This window comes from Aquila chrysaetos, chromosome 20, assembly GCF_900496995.4.
Source record: "Aquila chrysaetos chrysaetos chromosome 20, bAquChr1.4, whole genome shotgun sequence".
Lineage (NCBI taxonomy): Eukaryota > Metazoa > Chordata > Aves > Accipitriformes > Accipitridae > Aquila > Aquila chrysaetos.
Genome location: NC_044023.1, coordinates 545,376 through 565,476, shown reverse-complemented (window position 1 = coordinate 565,476; position 20,101 = coordinate 545,376). Strand labels below are relative to the sequence as shown.

The window sequence follows — 20,101 nt, the reverse complement described above, 5'->3', positions numbered from 1 at the left end:
CACCACCAACAACCACGAACCCAGCCTGGTGGCCCAACCACCGCCCGCTGATCCCTTCACAGCTTGTTTCCCATCCCTGAAATACCGACACGGGCATTGCTAAACCAGCAGCTTTCCTAGCAGGTAACCCAACTAATCCTTGCTTTCTTGCACTGCTCCGTGCTCTGCCAGACTCCCTCTCCCCAGGCCCGCTGCCCTGCGGACCGAGGGTGGTCCGGCGGAGACCTGACCGACCTGCCGGGCACACCGTGCAGACATGGAGAAGATGCAGAGGCCGTTCGGGGAGACAAAGTCTCAGCCTCTGCTGTCAAAGCTCCATTTCTGATGATTAAAAAAAAAGATATCTGAATAAATTCCTCTTAAGCCGACCTCTGTTTCTCTGCAACAGCTGAGAAATATTGTTCTTTTATCATAGAAGAATCTACTTTATTTTTTTTCATATTTTTAACTTAATACGGAAGATTCTTCATTAATTGTAGAGTATTATACAGTACAGCCAAGTATTACAATGTGCCTTGCTTTCTTTATAATAAAAGTTTGATCTGAGACATAATAGTGTATTTAAATCATTGTGTAAAGTAAGGAAAGGATTTCCTCACTCAATTAAATTTGCAGGCTCTTGAGAAAGAAGTACAGGAACTTTTCAACCTAAAAAAGATGTGAAAAACAGATGCGGAGAATGCATGTGATCTCAAAAAAAAAAAGTGTGCACTTAACAGAGCTTAACTAGCATGAAATATGACTTAGAAGTAATTATAGGAATAGGTCTTTTCAGAATTCAGGTAATATACTGTAAATATTTTCTGTGACATTAGTAAATTGGGATCCCTTTACAATAGGGATACCCATCTGGAAGAAAAACTAGCTGGAAATGAACTGATGAAGCACAGCTAGTTATCCTGGATAAACCAGGACAGCCTCTCATTATTTACTAGAAACTTAAAAAAAAAAAAAAGCCACATTTAAAGGAAGCTACCACAGGCCTGTATGTATTAGTTTAGAGGACGTTCAGTTAGACTGAGAAGAGGATGTAACTAATAATTTTCTTATTACGGCTTTTATAAGTTGGCCGCTGTTCCAAGGAAAGATGGATTAAATACCACTTCTGTTTGGTTGGACTTCACATTAAAAGCTCTGTGATGACCTTTCATTCCCAATAGGGTGTTTTGGTTGTTGGGTTGGTTTCTTTTTTAGGCTATTAACTACATTAGGTCCTCCAGAACTTTACCCTGAATAAAAATGGTTTTAAATGTAAGAGGAAAAAAAGAGGATAGGAAATAAATACGTCAACAGAGGTTTGGCCTACAAATTCAATTCACAAACCTCCGGGATTTCCATCCTACAGATGACGAAGGGGAGCCCCTGGTCCGGCTGTGACAGACCCAAAGCCCTGCTCTGGTCCAGAGCCCGGCTGCGCGGGCACACTCTGGCACGGCCATCGCTGCCAGGGACAGCTTTCAGCACCCACAGGTAAGACAGTAAGTAGACAAAAAGAAAGAAACACTGAGTCCACGCACCATAATATTAAGACATTTCACATGGAGCTACGATTTTGCAACTTATTAAACACACACAACCAAAGTTTTCTAAAAACCTCGCAGGCTCAGCGTGTAAGAGGATTTAATATTTCCAACTAAGGAGGCTGCCATGGGAAAAGACTAGCCCTGATCTGCAGCTTCTGAAAGGAACTAGGAAATACAGGTGTAAGAAATAAAACACCCTTACCTATTGAACTTTAAAAGGAAAAAAAACCCCAACCCTAGGGTAGTTTCTTAATTGTGTTTAAATTCACATAGCCTTTTCTAGAGCTGGAGAAACTCAAGTGTAAGAGTCTGGGAGTTTTCTCCCTGAAAACCGAGTCAGGGCTGGCTGAAGAAATTTTTCTCATCACACCCCTTTCTCCCAAGACATTTCCATGGGAAAAAAACAGTAATTCCCACTCTAATAATACACATGTAAAATGTACGTTATTAAAAGAGCGTTTCAGGAGCTAGCTCCCAGCATGCGTTACAGGCTGCCAGCTACCGAGACACAACACACATCTACTCGGGAAGGCAGCACATCACAGCATGTGCCAGATCAGCCCTTCCCGCTGCTTCCCTCAACTATGACATTAAATCCAGAAAATTTCTCCTTAACCCTTTCTGCTCTTTCAATTAACCTGATTATAGAAATAATCTGCGGCATTTCTCTGCTGTGATGCAAAGAAATAGAGCGGTGGGCAGCCTCCCTGGGAATTAATTACTATCAGCACACTATGCTGAGCCTTTTATTTTGACAAAAGCTTGGTTTTCATCAGGCTCTAGACGAGAAAGTTTTCAAAGACCACTCATTTTATATTAGCCCTCTTGAAACAAATATAATTTGATTTACTGCAAATATCATTCTTTTTCTAAAAGATGTATTTTTAGTCTACAAGACTAAAAATGTACAAGTTGGAGATCCAAGAGGTTCCAAGTAGCTGTAGTTAAATTCCAGATATCTCAGAAAAGGGTGCTTAGAAGTATTCAGCAAAGGACTTCTTACAGAAGGAGGCTGGATTAGTCTTGCCAGCAGACTCAGCCAATTTCCAAAGAACTCAATGGTTTGAATATCATAAATAAAAGTAATAATAATAAAACATCAAAATCTAGATACAGATTATCATCCCATACAAAAACACCAGAGCATTTTTAAGATTGAAGAAAAACTTCTTATGAGTCACAAAGTGATTTACTTAAAGTTTTTTAAAGCTTTGTTTTTGGAGGTTTTCAAAATTACAAATTCTAAGAACAATTTATTGGCTGCAATGAAACAAAAGTTACAGCACAGCCTTCCTTGGAGCTGCAATTTCATTTTAAAGATGAAATTTCTCAACTTTCTAGCATCTTGGAGTATGACAGCACATGATCAGCACCATCTTATACACAGTATTGAAGAGAAAGTTGATGTATCAGTTGCAGTGTAAAGAAACAGTTAACATTTTTGTAAAAGCAATGCCTAGGTAGAACTGTACCTAACAAGTTCACAATCCACCTAAACCACTCTAGGTACCTTTTAAAGGAAGCACTTGAGAATTCACAAACTAAAGACGACTTGTACTTTTTTAAAAACCATTCGGGCATGCTTTGCCTACCAGAAGTACCTCATATATTCCGCACCACGACAATTAAAGAGTGCCACATACTGCAATTAATTTTAAAACCCCACCTACTTTAAAGGGTCTTTTAACAAAGAATAATACTCATGGTGATGATCTTATTTGATAGTTGCTAAATTTAGAAGGACATTAACAATTTTAGATTCTTGTATTTATCTCACCTGTACAAACATTTTATCCTTATTATGATTACTATTGCACATCTATGTGTGGGGTTTTTTAACATAACTCTCACATCCATCTTATGGAGATGCAATAAGAAGAGACCAAGCAAACAAACAGTAAACATTTGCCATGAATATGAAAGTAAACAGCAACTCTACAGGTGAGACCAAAGTAATCTAAATCAAATCACAACACAGCCATTACTTAATGAAGTCCCCACTCCACTTGCAGTATTGTTACCAGATATATCACGTCAGCTATTTAACAAGGCTTAACGCTACAAAATGAACCGAGATAGCAGGTATAAAGTTTCTTAAAGAAAGGTAGAATTACTGGATTTTTCTCTGAAAAGCAAGGGAAGCATTTGAGCATGTATTTTCACCTCCACATCTAGGGTTAAAGAGAAGTCAATCAACTGAACCACTGACTCTCTAGCTATGTTGTAAAAATACCTATATTTACAAATATGCTGACTTTGCATCGCGTTTTCCTTTGTGGAGATTACGGCTCTGGCACAGGCTTACATACTGTCGCTGTTGTATACTGTGTATAGTTATACAGTTGTTTATGTCATCTCTCTTCAATTAAAAAAAAATTGGTTGTTCACTTTAATCTTGCAAGAGAAATAACACTCTCACGACCTGCTATCGTCACACCACTGTCAGTGCAAGGAATTATTTTAAAACCAGGTAAATTTGCAAGGCGATTTTGGGCAGACTGAAGAATAAAAGCTGCTGCTCTGGGAATGTTTTTACATTTCAAAATATATAGCACGCTTAAAACACAGACCAAATATAATTCTTATTGAAACAAACGCATAAACCCTGGCTGAGGCATTTTAAAACTTTGGTACATGAGCACCTTAGAAGTAGTATGCAGCTTCTTTTTTTTTTTTTTTTTTTTTACACTGAGCTCATTAAAACAGGTGAACAGGCTTTCATGACCAATTACTCATCTGACTGTCTTAGACCTCTAAGAGTAATTAACATTTCAGCATGTTTAAGATCTTCTAGTTAAACCAGTCCTTCCATTTTTCCATTCACGCAATTAAACACCCTGCTTTGTCACAGATTATAGTTCATTCTGACCCTTAAATATGTATCCTCCAAGAAAAATACATGCAAAACTGTACTAAGCTGATGGAAAAACTGAATACACGTTCAGAATTGATGCCAACAATGATAAACAAGTGTTTTTTACTTACTTCATCCAGGATGGGAAATTACTTTAAAATAGACTTGAAGCACTCCACTGCTTCCTCCATATAGATTGCACAGTCACCCGCCCATTATTATACAACATGTTCTTCGTAGCACTATATAAGCCCTATAAATAACGCAGCACGCGTTCTGCTTTGCCCGGCCGTCGGCGGGACGCAGAAGAGCCCTGCTCCAGCAGCCGCCAGAGCCAGCGGCACCCGGGGGTCTCCAACACACCCCGGTCCAGCTGCTGCCCGCCGTCCCCATCGGACCACTCCGGAGGAGCACAGCCGCATCTTCACAGGACGCACACGCCGTCGGCGCAGGCTGCAGCTCTCGTTATGGCACTCGTCCCCAGTTACTGGGAGTTTGGCATCATTCACAGGCTTAATAACCTTATGACGAGCAAGACAAGATGAGAAAACTCATCCCTTCTAGTTATTTCTACTGGTTGTCGAAAAAAAATTCAAAGGTTGTTTCTCAGCCTTTGTTACTTCAGGAAATAAGACTGCACTGAGGCTGCGTGCACATACCTCTCCCCTGTTGTCCACAACACATTTAGCGAGTAAATCAGGGTAGCAACTCATGGAAACAAAGCAACTTTCACTTTTCAGGAAAATCGATATAAAAGGGAAAGAGAAGTTTTCTAGTTGCCCCCACTGAAGGAAAAACTGCAGAAAAAGCACCACCCTAGTAGCTGTAAGATCCACAGAAAAGCACATTCAGAAATAACCAAACTGTGAGAAGCAGCTTCATGGGGAATTCACGTCTTATTAAGTACCAAGGACTCCAACTACAAGATGATTTCATTAGTTACCCTGCTGACAGAAATCCATTTTGAAATATATGCTATATATATCTTTTAAGGTACAAAGGTCACAGTTCATAAGAAGTTACAGTTCTCTCTTTCTGCACACAAAAATTAGCTTAGTGGAAACGTTTTAATAGCTTTTTTCCTTTCTCTTAACAGAATTCATAAATTACAATTTCACCTCTAAAAATCAGAGGTAATGCAGCTAGGACAGCAGATAAAGCATGGGTAAAATACACCATATATAAATTTTATCAAAGCCTTTTTTAAAAAAAAGCATTTACAGCATGTGTACTGCTAAATCATTAATTGCAGCATCAGAATTAGGGTAGCTAAGCATCAAGGCAGTCAGAAAGACTACAAGTATCAGTCACCGCTAAGAATCAGAAACTAACAATTATTGCACAAGAGGTTATGGAATACCTTTTCATCTCGTCTCCCTAGATGTTACTTCATTTTCCTTTATTTCTCTGCAAATTCTGATTTCCATCTTAGGTTCATCAGCATTTTCAAAAAGACCAGAAGCTACCACCACAGCTGTCGCTAACTGCCTCATCGCTGTGCAAAGCACCTGCCCAAGAAAACACCATGCACAACTGGAAGACTGTTAGGTGAAACAGTATCTTATGAGATTAATCAAAGAAGATAATCTCATGTGATTGTGAAGATGACCCTCTAAAGAAAAGAAAGGGATGTGAAAAAAGAACAAGTGTATTCGTATACACGCTGTGGCAGCGCAGAAGGTGTTGAAGAGCAGGACCCTGTCCTTGTAACTTTTGGGGCGGCGGCGGCGATGGAAGCCAGGGAAGAGGAGGAATGAGAAGGAAGACGACATTAAACTGCTTTTTAAAAGCCTACTGGAAAGTTTTTATGAAGTAGCATCCATTTTTAATAACGTTTCCCTAAAAATGCACAAAGGAGTGTGGGAAGGGGTTGATGAACCACCCTGTTATCCTTCCCAATCAGTAACAAAACCAGATCAGCATCAGTCACACCCCTTACACTGAGAATCTGGAATTCAGCAGCGACACCAATTTCATTTTTAGGTCCTAGGTTAGTAAAGCTCTTATTTTCTGTTATGCCCTGTTCAGGCAAAGCTAGCTCCCCCAGTCACAGACCCTCCAGTTTCAATCATTCTCCATCACCATCTTCATGCTGAGAGATTCCCTCCTAACATGGACTGCACTCCCTAGCAGCACTTGTTATGAACTGAGTTGTTGTTCAACAACATCACAAAAAAGGAAGAAAACCACAGATAGCTATTAGTTTGGCAAAAGCCAATAAACATCCACAGTCCCATTTATTTGCACTAGTTGCTTTTGAATACACAGACTCCATCATCTCAAGTGTCCCATTTCACACACAAGAGTTTGCAGCCCAAAGCCATTTAAAGTTTTCTTTGAAGCCCACATGTGAGTGAGCAATAGCCTGTTCTCTCCCTCCCTCAAACCACCTGAGAAAGAACTCTAAAAAAAGCATACACATACTTTAATAAATGAAGCTTTGTATTTAATGCTTCAATGTTACTTAGAGGTGGAACTGCTGTTTCTAATAGTTTTGTAGCTCCTGTGGTTAAAAACTTGTAATGCTGGCTTCATCTAAGTAAACAGACAGACATCTCAGATCACACACGTTTTAAGTATTAACTCTTTCACATGGTATGCAATGTCAGAACTATGTCTGGAAGCAGTGAGCACAACTGCTTTTCTCCTCTCATACAAGCAGCCTTCCATATTAGCAGCCCAGGTGTCGATGTCACATATTTTGTGGCAGCGGTATGGGCTTTGGCAGATTGCTGGAGAGTGGGGGGTGGAGAGGGAACAAGCAGTCAAGCCACAGAAAAAAAAAAAAACAAACTCACAAAATACCTATCATATTCCATAGAGTTAAAAAGAGGTTTCACTTCATTTCCCTCTCCCAACCACAGATATTTGCTACAAGTTAACCTTCCTCTTTCAATACTTTGAAAAGAAGGCTTAATCCTCTTCCACATACAAGGATTCAGAGTTGTCTATAGCCTAGAGGAAACTGCAGGGCGCCTTCGTAGGAGTATCTTGTATCATGCGGCAATCTATCTATCCAGTTGGCTTAATTTAACATGAGACTATAAAAATAAGGCATAGAGTTGACCCGGGTCCAAATGCACTCTTCTGAAAGCGCTTGTGGCTCTGACAGCCAGTCCTCCAGCTGCCAGCATACCAAAGGCACCGTGCCTTTTCTTAGGGTGAGGTACCTGCAAAAGCTAAGGTCTCTTGCATACACCCCAAACGGCCTCAGTCTTAACTTAGTTCAGTGCCCCCCTTGTATATAAACACAGCTGGGACCCAGAAATGAACTGTTCATCCATTCCTCAAATAGTTGAGGCCAAGAGACATTTGCGGAGCTCCCTGGCACACTGTGAAAAAGCCGGGTGATGGCACCTAGGTGTCACGTAAGAGGACAGTAGAAGAGGTGCTGCCCATCTCCCCTCCCATGATGGCAATACTTAGACCAAAGGACTCCCATGAACAGGGGAGGTTCATTCCAAATTCCCATCCCCACCTGCAATAGCCATCGGAGCCTTTCCCAAAGCCTCCAAACTACTACGCTTGCAGCCAAGGGCAGGGCGAGGAGCACACCTCCACGATAGGAGGAGGTTCTTCCATTCTCAGGTACGATGCGATTCCCAAGAGGAAACATCGGAGCCTGCTGGAGCAGACAGCGGAGTGGTTCCCGCAGGCCCCCCCTCCCTCCCAGGCAGTTCACCCTCCTGAAGACGCAGCGGCCAGCTGTGGGAGGGAGCCTTCCCACTGGCACGCTGCTCCTCGGGGTCCCTGCTCTGCGCCAAGGCAGCCCACCCCCCCACCGAACAGGTCAAGGGGTGCGCTGTCCGTCTTCGCAGGAACCGGCCCAAGACGCCCAAGTTCACCCCCCGCTGCCCGACGTGGGTCTGAGACCAGCCTCAGCAGACAGTCCCTCAGGTGCGACACGGAGACTCCGAAGCAAGTCTTCTATTTAAAGACCAAGCGATCACTGCTACTCGACACTGATGGGGCTCAGCAGCTCTTGGCAGCCTAGAAGAATTTATAGCTCCAACTTGCTTCAGATAACTTTAGTCCAGTTCAAGAGTCTGCCACACATCCAAGGACCAGCATATTATCAGCAGGAGCTTTCCTCTCACTTTTTTGGAGGAAAGTTACAGAAAAACCCCCATTTGTTTCCTGGAATGGTGCTACAAGAGCTTCAAATTAACAAGGCCCTTACGATACAAATAAATCCCAAATATCATATGGTGTTCTCCCCCACCTGCCTGTGCTGGAACTTCCTGGAGATCACAGGCTTCACTTAGGCTGAACTGCCACAATGACTTTTTAAATTCATTAAGGTCAATGAAATATGTTACACAAGTTATTACAACTTGTCCAAGAAAAAAGTTAGAAGCCTTGAGGGCAGCAGGGACTGATGCTGCATCCCCAGAAGCACCTGCAAAAAAACACCACACAAGGGAGAACATAACCTGAAGAGGCAGGGTCACAGGTGGGCTATAAGCAACCATTTTAGGTCATTCTTACCAATTCATTTTACCCTATATCCTGTGGCTTAATCCAAGTGGTTGTGTATTTTCTCTTCTTCTACTAGTAATTTTATATATGCACAAACAACATTAAGTACATGCAAAACCACCCGTGTTAGTCACGATCACGCTGCTTGCCAAAGGACAAGATATTCTCATCCTCCATTAGTAATCAAAGGCAATATAAGTCTTTGTAACTGAGAGACAAGCAAGTCCATTTTATTAGTGCAACACTTGCTTTATTATCTACAGTTCTCAAAACAAACACCGATATGAAAGAGAAACAAAACAAGTTCAAATGCACATAACCATGGCAATTTTCCTTAATTAATCAGTAAAGCCTAGAACAAAACCAAACCTATTTGGAATCAGTTTTACAAGATCTAGATATTATCAAATGTTTCAGCAGAGCGCTGCGCAGGCCTGCAGCAATGAGATACAGCCACTGGAAATTTTGTAGTTTCCCCCACCCTTTTACAGTGTTCTGTTTTAACAGACAGAATTGATTCTGCTCAGTCAACCACCACAGCTGTATTAGCTCCAGCAAGTACAATGGGTCACCCAAAAAGTTGCTCTAACTGAAAAAATCCAGACGGCATCAGGAAAAGCAATGTTAAAAAGCTGCTTATTGTACAAAAATCTGGAATAAACACCATAATTTTAATCCTTCAAGCACACGCCAGTGAGAGAAAGGAACATCCATTTCAGAAGCAGATGTAGGCAATGCCTGTTTTATACTGCTTTTGTAAAATAAATACTCAGTTCTCAATATATGAAGTGACCAACTGTCATTTGTTCTTTTCAATAAAACCTTATTTTATAGAATATAAACAAATTTTTATTATTTAGCTAACAAAAAAAACCTTCCTCCATCTGTTCAGTCTTACTGGGTTTTAGGCAGGTTTATGCACTTGAAAACACACTGACAATGGCATTTGGACAAGCCCTGTTAATACAGGAATACACGGAACACAACATTACTGCGCTTGATACAGAACCACAGTTTATTAAGGCCCATACTTTGCTAAAACGTTAATGGAAAAGGTAAGATAGTTCCCCAAAAGCATAAACATGGCTAGAAAAAAAAAAAAGTCATCCATCATCCATACAGATCTGCATTCAAAGTCTCTAGGTTAAGATGAAACAAAAAGCATTTTAAGTAGTTTTCAGGAGAGCTTGGACTACAGCAGGACTTTCAGAATTTGAGAAAGGCAAATTGGTAGCTTTAGTAACCAACTAGAATACAGCCCCCCCCCCCCCAAAAAAAAAAAACATTGCAAAAAAAAGGACTAGTGTGTAACAGAAACATGCCCATTTCCTTTCAGGTTTTCCTTTTCTTAGAAAAAGCTAGGAATCAAAGCCATTTTAAGTTTATTTACCTAACCAAAAATTACATTAAAATTCAAATTAACTTTGGTGAAGTGCTGCCAAGATTCATAATAGGATCAAATACTACTTAAAGCCAGTTTAATTTTCCTTTAAGTCCAGAACGAAGATCAGATTGAATTCACAAAAAATGGCCAAATAAGAAAACCCCCACAAATGTTATTTGAGCCTGCACTCTCCTATCTGTTTGCCTCAGAGTTCATGAATAAGTGTTTTGTATCCCTCTGTAGCAAACAACTGAAGAACAGATGGTATTAGGTCTTAAGTTACTCCTTCCTTGATAGTTTAAACAAGATGTATATTGCCATAATATGGCATTTCATTTTACCCATTACTCCCACTGCATATTTAACCACCATATTATACAGCCATTATACTGTATTAACACAATATAGAAAAATTATTTTCCAGTAAATCACTTACAAAAATCTGATTGTGTACACTGTGACACCTGATAGGAATTAAAATGCAGGCACACTTATATGGCAGATTCTTGAGAAGGAGGGAAGAAATCCCATCAGCTCCAGAAATTCATTTATTTGCAGTAATACTGTAGCTACAGTGGGGTTAGACAGGCTATGGCATGTTTAGTAGGGGTAATAATTTTTTTTAAAAAGCATTGTTGGGATGATGGTGAACTGAAAACCCAGGTATGTGAGACCATTCAAGCCTGAGATGGAGCGTCTTCAAAAAAAAAATTCAAGATGAGTACAAATACATGAACTTACTTTTTTTCTTTCAGGGATTGAGTAGAAGGGATTTCACCACACACCACTGACTGTACATATTTGGAGTAACACAAGTCACTGCTAACAAACAAAACAGTCACTCTAAAAAGTTTTTGGTACGAGTTTATTGCCAGCTGATTTAGAACTCAGTCTAAGTTCATCAATGCCTACAGACAACTGGCTGGCTGGCAACTAAGATGCTTCCTAAGGCTTAGGGGTGTTCAGTGACATGTGACACCCTGTGTCCACAACACAGGTGATCGCAGGAGGCACAGGAGAACAGGCAGGACTTGTGATCCCCTCCTTCCACCAAATTCTCAGTGTCTTTTACACAGCATGATCATCTGCAAGGAGAAAGTCAGAAGAACAGCTCAGAAGCTAGGCAGCACCTAAGCTAATTTGGAATGGACAAAATTCCCAACAAGCAAGCTGTTTTGGATAAACATCATGCCAAAAAGGAGGTATGGACTTGACTTCTTTGGAGAATAATGAGATTTTATTCAGGGATATGGGAAGCTGCTTATGGTTTGAAGATTAGTCCATTGCAGAGCAAGGGACCAATCTAACACATAAAACGGGCTCTATTTTGTGGTTTACGTGGAACCTGGATTTAGAAAGATCTACGAGTACTCTTAGGGAAGAAGAGAGGTATGGAGAATGAGGGTGCGCACTCACACTCTTTCACCAATTGATCAAAGCCTTTTTCTTATTTGCTCCACAGAAATTAAATGGAGGCAAAGAGGAGCCAAGACTTTTCTCTCTCTCTCTCTCTAAATATAAAGAAAAATCATCACATCAGATCCAGCAGAAATTTGAAAGTATCTGCCATCTTGCCATCTTAACAACTGGTCTGGACTCCACTGCAGAAGAGGCTGCGGCCACTTGTTGCTGCAGAGAATATAATTGTAAAACTCACTCCTTGCAGAAAGGCTTCTCATCTCAGAGCAGGCAGTAGGAAAGTAGTGAGAGGGTTCCTCCATTTCAGAGCTACATAGGAATAGCAAGATACTGGATAAAGGTTGTTTCTAGCTGACTTCTCAACTCCACAGAAAAAAAACCAACTTCCCCTTCCTTGCCAAGGAAGGGGAAAACCAAAACCAAACCAAACTTGCCCTTGCCTTGTTTCAGGTACATCGAAATCAACATTGGGATAACACCCATGTTTTCTAGTAGGCCAATCTCTCTTCAGGGAAATAATGCATTTCCAGATATAACTTCAATTTCACATGTATGAACTTAAACAAGAAAACCAGTTCTGCTTCTGCATGACCATTTCAGATATTCTCCAAAGACTATTTGCATAAACCCCTCCTATTTCAGAGCAATGAAGATGTCTCTTCCAACAGCAGTGCCAAGTGTCACACATCTCACGTGACATGCCTTTGGCTGCCCTTTTCTTATGCCTACAGGCTGCCTGGGTATCATGCATCAGCACTTACCTTATATTTATGCTTTCTGGCCAGTCAGACCTACCACAGGGCCTCCTGAACACACAGGTAACTACCCTGCTGCCAGCAATCAACAGCTATGTCATGGCAAGCCTAAAAACCAAACTTCCCCTGATCAGACAGCTGTAGCAAGCTATTCTCAGCACTCAAACCCAAACCTGCCACTCCAGCGGGGCTCCTGAAGTATGGGAGGTTTATCACTACCTCCCTCCTCACCAGCCCCTTCACACCTGATCCCTACGATAGGGCCTCTGCCCTCCATCTATCCACCCAAGAATCACTCTTCCCAACCTCTGCAGCATCTCTAATCTCTCAGAGCATGCAAAAACCCTGATAACTTCAGTAACCAACAGCTGAATTGCTGTTGCCGCCCTTCTTTTAAGATCAGTGCCACTGAACTTTCTTCAAACCTCCATTACACCCCAACCACAAAACAAGGCAGCAGACCATAAACACAAGCATGTTATACACACAAGTCAGACTGCATATCAAGTGCAAACATTACTAAGAGGACAGCTTGCAACATCAACTTTTTTCCCCTATCAGCTGTGGACAAGAGATGACCAAAGGGACCAGAAATATCCTTTACACCAAGTTCTGATTTTATGTTAAGGCATTTCCTTTTACAGCAACCAGACCCCACACATTTAGCATGAAAAGTTTAACCAGAATTAAAAGAGCGTGCAACCAGTCTTTAGGTAAAATGTACTCAAAAGAAAGAGCAAGGAGTCTTGTTTGATTCAAAAGCAGAATCTGAAGTCTGACCCAGCTCTATTTCATTTACTGAATTTGAGAAGCAGTCTATTAATAGTTCGCTACCATATCCCTATCATGCTTCTCCATGTCAGGGCAACAGCTATACCAACAAACACCAGTGATACAGGCACATGTTTTCACATTGACACTGTAAAGCAGAGCTAACCCAATTGTTTAAATTTAAACAGAATTCACTGTCTCAAGAATTAACTTGTAACAGACAAAATTAGTCTCAGTTAATTTAATATGAGCACACAGCAATAGCAGATTCAAGCTTTCAAATGCAGTCTCCCTCCTTTCTTCTCCCAAACAGATTTTCTAAATTATTCTGTTCATTTACACAACAAAGTTTACCCAGCCAATAAATTAAAAGCATAGATAGTAACCAGCTACTATTTCAACATCAGATGAATGCTGTCAGCCCACAAGGACACCAACAAAAGCCAAACTACAACACCAGTGAAAGATGTTACCTTTTTCAGAAAGAAATCCCCTGGATTCTTGGTACAGGGGCATAGGACATCCTTCTCCTTCCACATAATTTAACTCCACATAATTTAATTTTGCCAGAAGTGGCTTGCCAGATAGAGCAAAGTGAATTTGCTTTAACATTGTCCATTTTACAGGCTCCCACTTTTAACCATGCAAACATATCTGCTCACACAGAAACATCCGAGCCATGCACCTTCGGTATCACTCTAAACAACTATCACAGATCTAAGTGGACATAAGATGGAAAACACCGCTTAAAAATTTAAGAAAATAGTTACATAAGCATCATAGCCTTCTCTCATACATAAGGTAACACACTTACAAATAAACTGCATGCTCTTCCTCCCTTCCTCCACCCAAACTAGCAATTTTACTTCAAGGAAAGATTACCAGCCTTAGAAACAAAAATTATCAAGTTCACATAGGTCTAGCATTAACGATTTTAAATGCCCTTTTTAATCACCTTGCATTAAAACAAAGTCTAATCTCATCTTGTACTTCTAGAATATGCATGCCATATTAAAATCAGCCAGCTATCGGCCAATCTGAATGAGCTTCTCATTTCAGGAATAAAAACTGAGATCAAGAAAATACATTATCTGTTCCCATATTAATATTGCATATGAATCAAGTGAAAGAAGCATTCAGAAATGCATCCACATTTAGAACTTAATTTTCAGTTAAGATCTGTGCCCTCCAAAAATTTGAAACTCCTGAATATCTGAGTGACTTAAGACATACAATGTACTTTTGCATTTTTTTCTTTGGTTCAGGCCGTTTCAAAAGACTGGCAATGACATAAAGAGGAAAGTGCTATAATACTATGAAGTAAAACGCTTATCTTATAAAGATAATTGAGTTCTTCCTACAGAACTATACTACTAGAAGCTTGGCAGAAAAGCTGTGGGTGCAGGGGGTGAGAAATTGCCACCTTAGAGCAACATGTCTATCTGTGGTTGTTTTACCATTATAGACCCCTTGGTTTGGTGGCCATTTGGAAAATGCCATCAGAGCTATTCTAATACCCTTGATTTCTAATTTCAGCTATATGGGCGGGGGAAGGAGAGTTGACCTCTGCCCATCCTTCACTCTCACATAGCTCCCCAAATACCTCTAACATCCGATACCTGAACTGAGCTCTGTCCCAGGGAGCACCAAGGACTCCCACGCATTCTCACACGGAGCACCTGGAGGCCAAGTGTCCTGAAGAAACCAGCATCCATCTACGCACCAGTACGTGGAGTGGAGAACAAGTCTTGGGCAACCAATGGAAAAAGCCTGGCTCCCCCGTGGTGTTCAACAACAGGCATTTCTCACCTTCCCACCGTGGGTACGGCAACAGCAGGATGAGACAGTCCATCCCTTCCACATTTTCAACAAAAAACTAAAATTAAATACAAACAGCAGCTCAGTATTCACAGTCCAAGTGAGAACCATAAAGTACACTGAGGTCCTTGCATTTGAGATAGTACCAGGTTTGACTCTTCTGCAGTTTCCCTACATGTTCCCAAAGGGAAATAGGATGGGGATTTTGAAACCGTTCATCGAACTAAAAGGAGTATTTGGCTTGCCAGCAGTAGACTGGCAAAAGCCTATATTCCTTATTCATGACCTAACATTTTACTCAGGAGCACAACACTGAAATACTGTTACACTGAAGCCTCACCACACAGCAACTGTATCCCACCAATTAAAATTAATTATAGCTGTTGAAAACCTTAGAATGCAAACCTTTCCAAACTGCAAGGGCACACTAATCCTGCTCCAATACACCAGTTTCAGGAAGGAACAATAAACTTATTTTCTAGGTAGAATTTGACTACAGCTTTCACATCTTCAGACAGGCCTAAACCCCAGATGTAGTTTGGTTAGCATTTGGATCCTACCCTAATCCAAGCCACGACTTCGGTTCTGAACCCTAAAGCCATCTTTTCAATGGAATAAAACCACTGAACAAGAATGGCTCGCAAGGTCTTTGTACAGATGGACAAAAAGAGATAAACACACAGGCAACAGTACAACTGGGCTGAAAAAAATGCTGAGCAAGGACAGAGGATTAATGCCTGCATAGAACCTCAATACTGTTAGTTTTTAACTCTCCAGCTCTGGAAGTAACAAGCACAAGTGCATCTCCAGAAGGCAAAGTACAATTTGTTGCCATTTTTCCACAAAAAGGCTCTGGGATGGGTTTTGATGGTGCGAGACTGCAGAGGAAGTCCCTTTGTCTTCAACAGGATGGTGACGATCCCTTCCACTCAGTCTTCTGCTGTGTATACCTGAACTAAAAACATTAAAAAAGACAAACGGGGGCATACCTAACTGGCACAGTTTACAAAAATTTTCAAAATGCCGTGAATGAAGCAATTACTTGACAGCACCCTCTGACTGTTTTCCCAATAAAACCCTAGTCGAATTGAGAGTACTCTACAAACCAAAAAGCCCAAGACAACACACAGCTATTCACACCTTTTCCTGATTGCTTCCTTCATGCAAACTCATCCTAGAAGCAAAGGCTTTAATCCCATGGTGAGTAAAGCCTTTTGTCATTCAGGCTTTCTCAATCCAGACTAAAGTACTGGCTTTCAAAATTCACATACCATCTCACATTACCTGGCCTCCGGCATCACCTCCAAATCCGCATGGCAAACAGACAGCAGTGTTTAAGGAGAACCAGCAGCCCTCGCCTACTTCTATGGATTCACACCAATTTCTCTAAAGCAGTCAAACAATAAAGAGTTTTCTTTCTACGATTAGAGCCCTAAAATAAATTCTGCATTAAATCGAAAATATCTAGTAGTAAGATCTGATTTAAGCTGAAGCATGTATAATGGAAACTAGTGGGAATTGGGGAATTACTACAGATGACTTCACATGCAGTCAGTTCAGGAATTCCTAAACCAGTGTAACTTGAAATGAGAAAACCAATCATCAGGTAAGCTTCATACTGCAATTTTCCCTTCCCAATCTCTTTCTTAGGTGTAAGTGACCCAAACACTGGCATTTCCATACACCGGGTTCTCCAATACATTTGGCAGTCTTTTGTCGTTAAAGCTATTCTGTTACAGAAAATATGTTGAAAATGCATCTATTTCAATTCCCCTGCTAGAGCATACCGAGAAAATTTGGCAACAAGATGAATTCCTGATCTGTGCGATTGCTCTGCAGTGACAGAGCCGGGCTGCACGGCTCAGGCCGACAGCTGAACAACATCAGCCTCTTCCTATGGACAAACCTTCCCTCCGACGGCATCCCAGTTATCATCCTAAATACATCTCAGGCTGCCGAAGTAAAAGCCTTACACGCTCGCGATTCAGTTTCAAGCAGAAGGCAGACAAAGACCAGGCCTGCCGGCAAGGCTCTCCTCCCAGCAGCGCCCACCTAGCTCAACTCCCCTTGAAATCCCCTTGGCAATCCCACAGGCTCTCCCCTTTCCCCATGAGCCCTCCAGAACCCCTCCAGGCTGGGGCGGGGGAGGGGTTAAACCCCTTAGCACCAGCCCATCGCATCTTCCCCTCTGGGGCCGTACCTTGCCCAGCTGCTGCGGCTCTACGTTCTGCATCCCTGTCTAATAAAAGCCAGGGGAACGCACAACTACGAAGACTGAGAAGTGCTTCTCGTACTCCATCAGGAAGTAGTGCTGCAGCAAATTGTGATTATATTGTGTAATGAAATCATTAGGGAATAGATGTGGTTGTACATCCATCCCCACCTATCCCAGGAAGGCAGGAGCGATTTACAAGCAGATTGGGCCAACATTAAAAATAAACAGTCAGAAGCTCAGGCTTGTTATATCACATTATTTACATGCTATTCTCAAATACTCTGGTAGGCCATAAAGCTCAGTCAGCCAGTGGGCATTTTAAGGGCCCCAAATTATAACTAAGAGTTAAATCTTTTGGTTCCCACCAAAATTACAAAGTAACTCAGACTAAGTAATAGCTCAAAAAAAAATTTGTCTTAGGTTTTTCTTAGATAGGTCTCATTCAAACGGATGCTAACAGAAATGAGGTAAGTAACAGACACTAAAAGCTTCACAAAGAAAAAAAATCAAGCACATGCTACTGTCATTTTTACAGAATCTAAATATCACTAAGAAAAGGGCAACGGCGATGTCCCCAACCACCAAAAGACAGTATCTATACCTTCACTCTCTTTAGACATTACTGGATGACTTCACTCTCAAGATCTAGAGCTCAAGTCAGATCTTTTATTTAAAATCTTCTTTGTAAAAGGTATTTGGACAGACAGGTCTTTGACCTAATTGAAGCACTAGTGCATGATGCCTAAAAAGAGGCAAGCACTGAGGTACTTCTGGAGGTTTGATTCAAAAGAAGCTGGCAACAGTCACAGTTTCAGAGCAGGGGAAAGGGCGAGCAAGGGGGCAGCATCTTTATAAAAGCATAATGCATTTATATTCACAGCAAAAGGAAAGTTCACCCCTGCAAATGCACTCCCAAGTTCATTTATGTTCAGCGTGTTTTTAATAGAGACCTGCTGCTCCACTCCTGCTAAGTCAAGCCGCTGCCTTCTGAAGCATCAGCCCGCAGCGGCTGGGGGTAGGGGGGAAGAGAGGAGCTCCGTTTAGCTCTTTTCGGCATGCTTTGCGCATTCAGAGCGAGTAACTCATGACCTTTTTATGCAATACGGCAGGTCATCGTTAGCGTCGGCCGTCAGATCCCAGGGCCGAGAGGGTTAAGCCTGGGAGGAGTGTACATAAGGTGGTAGACCGGGAGCCAATGAGAATATTGCGCTATAGTTAGACACTGGATACTAAGCGATGGTGACTATAAAGGCTGCTCAAAGCCGAGCTTCTGTAGATGACACCGGCATGTTGCCCTTAGCTCCTAGGCTTACAAAGCAGAAAAAACACAGGAGGATCAGCTCGGCTTACCTGAAGTTCACACCACGCAACTTCCACCCACGTCTCCGTGTCCAGACCCTTATAGACCGTTTTGAAGGATCCCCTCCCGAGTTCAATATCAAACTTTAGGAACCTGCCATCCAGCGAGGTGGCAACCGCTTTCATATCGGCCTCCTCCTCAGGCTCCTCTTTCTTAGCCTTGCTCTGGTCTTTGGAAGCGTCCGACGCCTCTTTCCTCTCCACATCTCTGCCCGCTTCCTTCTGCTCTTCAGCCCCCACGACGCTGCCAGGGGCTGGCGCTGCCTTCGGCTCCCCAGAAGGCTCGGCCCCCAGGCACACCTTCTCCGCGGCCCCGTGCCCTGCCTTCGCCCTCTCCGCAATTATCCTCCGGGTTTTGGGGAGCAGGATGATTTTCCTCTGGTGCTCGGACTCGGGCAGGTCGAAAGCAGGTTCCTCCTGGTCCGAGTCCACCACGCTCCTCCGCAGGAACCGCTGATGGACCAGTTTGGGATCCCTGGAGCAGGGGGCGCGGAGCGGCGGGGCAGGGGCTCCCGGCGCTGCCGCAGCGGCCGCCCCGCTCCTCCCGCCACCGACGGGCCCATCAATATTCATGCTCGTCTCCGCAACCGGGGGAGCGCTGGGCTCGGCAGTCGCTGGAACCCCGCCACGGCCGCCGCCGCCGCCTCCTCCTCCTCCTCCTCCCCGCCGAGGTGCCGATCTGGCATCGCCCCCAGTTTCCATTAGGTCTGAGGTTTCAGCGCCTGCCGCCGCCGCCCCCGGGCCGGGGAAGTCACCGTGGTCCATGCCCGCGCCGAGCCGCCCCACCGCCACCTGCGAGGGGCAAGGCAGAGCGCAGCGCCCTGACGCACCGCCGGCCGCCGCTCGGGCTCAGCCCCGGCCGCCGGCCACCGCTCCCCCCCACCACCTCCACCACCACCGCCGCCCGCGGGCACCCCCGGCCCCAGGGCTCGCCCCAGCGGGCAGAGCCACACCGGGGCTTCGAGGCGGGAGGGCTGCGGCGAGCCGGGCTCCCCGCAGCCACCGCGGCCGCCCTGCCCGCCCCCCCCTTCCTTCCCTCCGCCCCCCCCCCCCCCCCCCCCCCCCCAGCCCCGAGCAGCCGCGCAGCGCAACGGCCGCGGGGCCGGCAGCGCCGGGCGGCCCCGCGGGATGCCCCGGGCTCAGGTGCGCGGCAGGGCCGCCTCACCTGCGGCGGGGGCGGGCAGGGCCGCGCACAAAGGCGCGGCAGAGCCGCCGACTTACGTGCGGAGCGGGGGGCTGTCGTCCTCAGCGCCATGGACGGGGATGAGAAGGGCGGCGGGGAGAAGGGGCGGGTACCGCCGTGCGTGCGCCTGGCTGGGTGTGCGCGCCGCGGAGAGGGTGCCGGGGGAGCCGGCTGCCGGCGGCGGAGCTCCGCGGCCCGCCCCTGCGCGCTGCAGCACGCCCCCGCCCGCAGCGCCGGCCTCCCCGCTCCGCGCCGCTCCGCGCCCGGCGGCTCAGGGCGCGGGCTGCGCTCCTGCCCGCGGCGAGCCCTGCGGCAGCCTCCGCCGCGCCCCCATGGGCGAC

General features: G+C 43.9%; 1 protein-coding gene and 1 long non-coding RNA gene across 18 annotated transcripts in view; both read right to left on the bottom strand.

Annotated features, from left to right (window-relative positions):
- WNK2 (WNK lysine deficient protein kinase 2) overlaps positions 1-20,101 on the bottom strand; it is a 118,081-nt gene extending 97,980 nt beyond the window's left edge. For 7 of the 17 annotated variants that reach the window (XM_030043448.2, XM_030043454.2, XM_030043451.2 and 4 more), the window contains exons 1-2: positions 19,799-20,099; positions 18,569-19,369 (exon numbers count right to left, since the gene is read on the bottom strand). In XM_030043448.2, coding sequence (XP_029899308.1) covers positions 18,569-19,342 — 774 coding nt within the window. In that variant the 5' untranslated portion in view covers positions 19,343-19,369; positions 19,799-20,099. Of the gene's footprint in view, positions 1-18,568; positions 19,370-19,798 lie in introns of all 17 variants that reach the window. The other 10 variants (XM_030043463.2, XM_030043456.2, XM_030043455.2 and 7 more) reach the window with 3 other exon arrangements.
- LOC115353724 lies at positions 9,085-14,988 on the bottom strand. Its single transcript, XR_003927682.2, has 2 exons — positions 14,805-14,988; positions 9,085-11,325 (listed from the first exon to the last, which is right to left on the bottom strand). It is a non-coding gene; the product is annotated as an uncharacterized LOC115353724 (long non-coding RNA).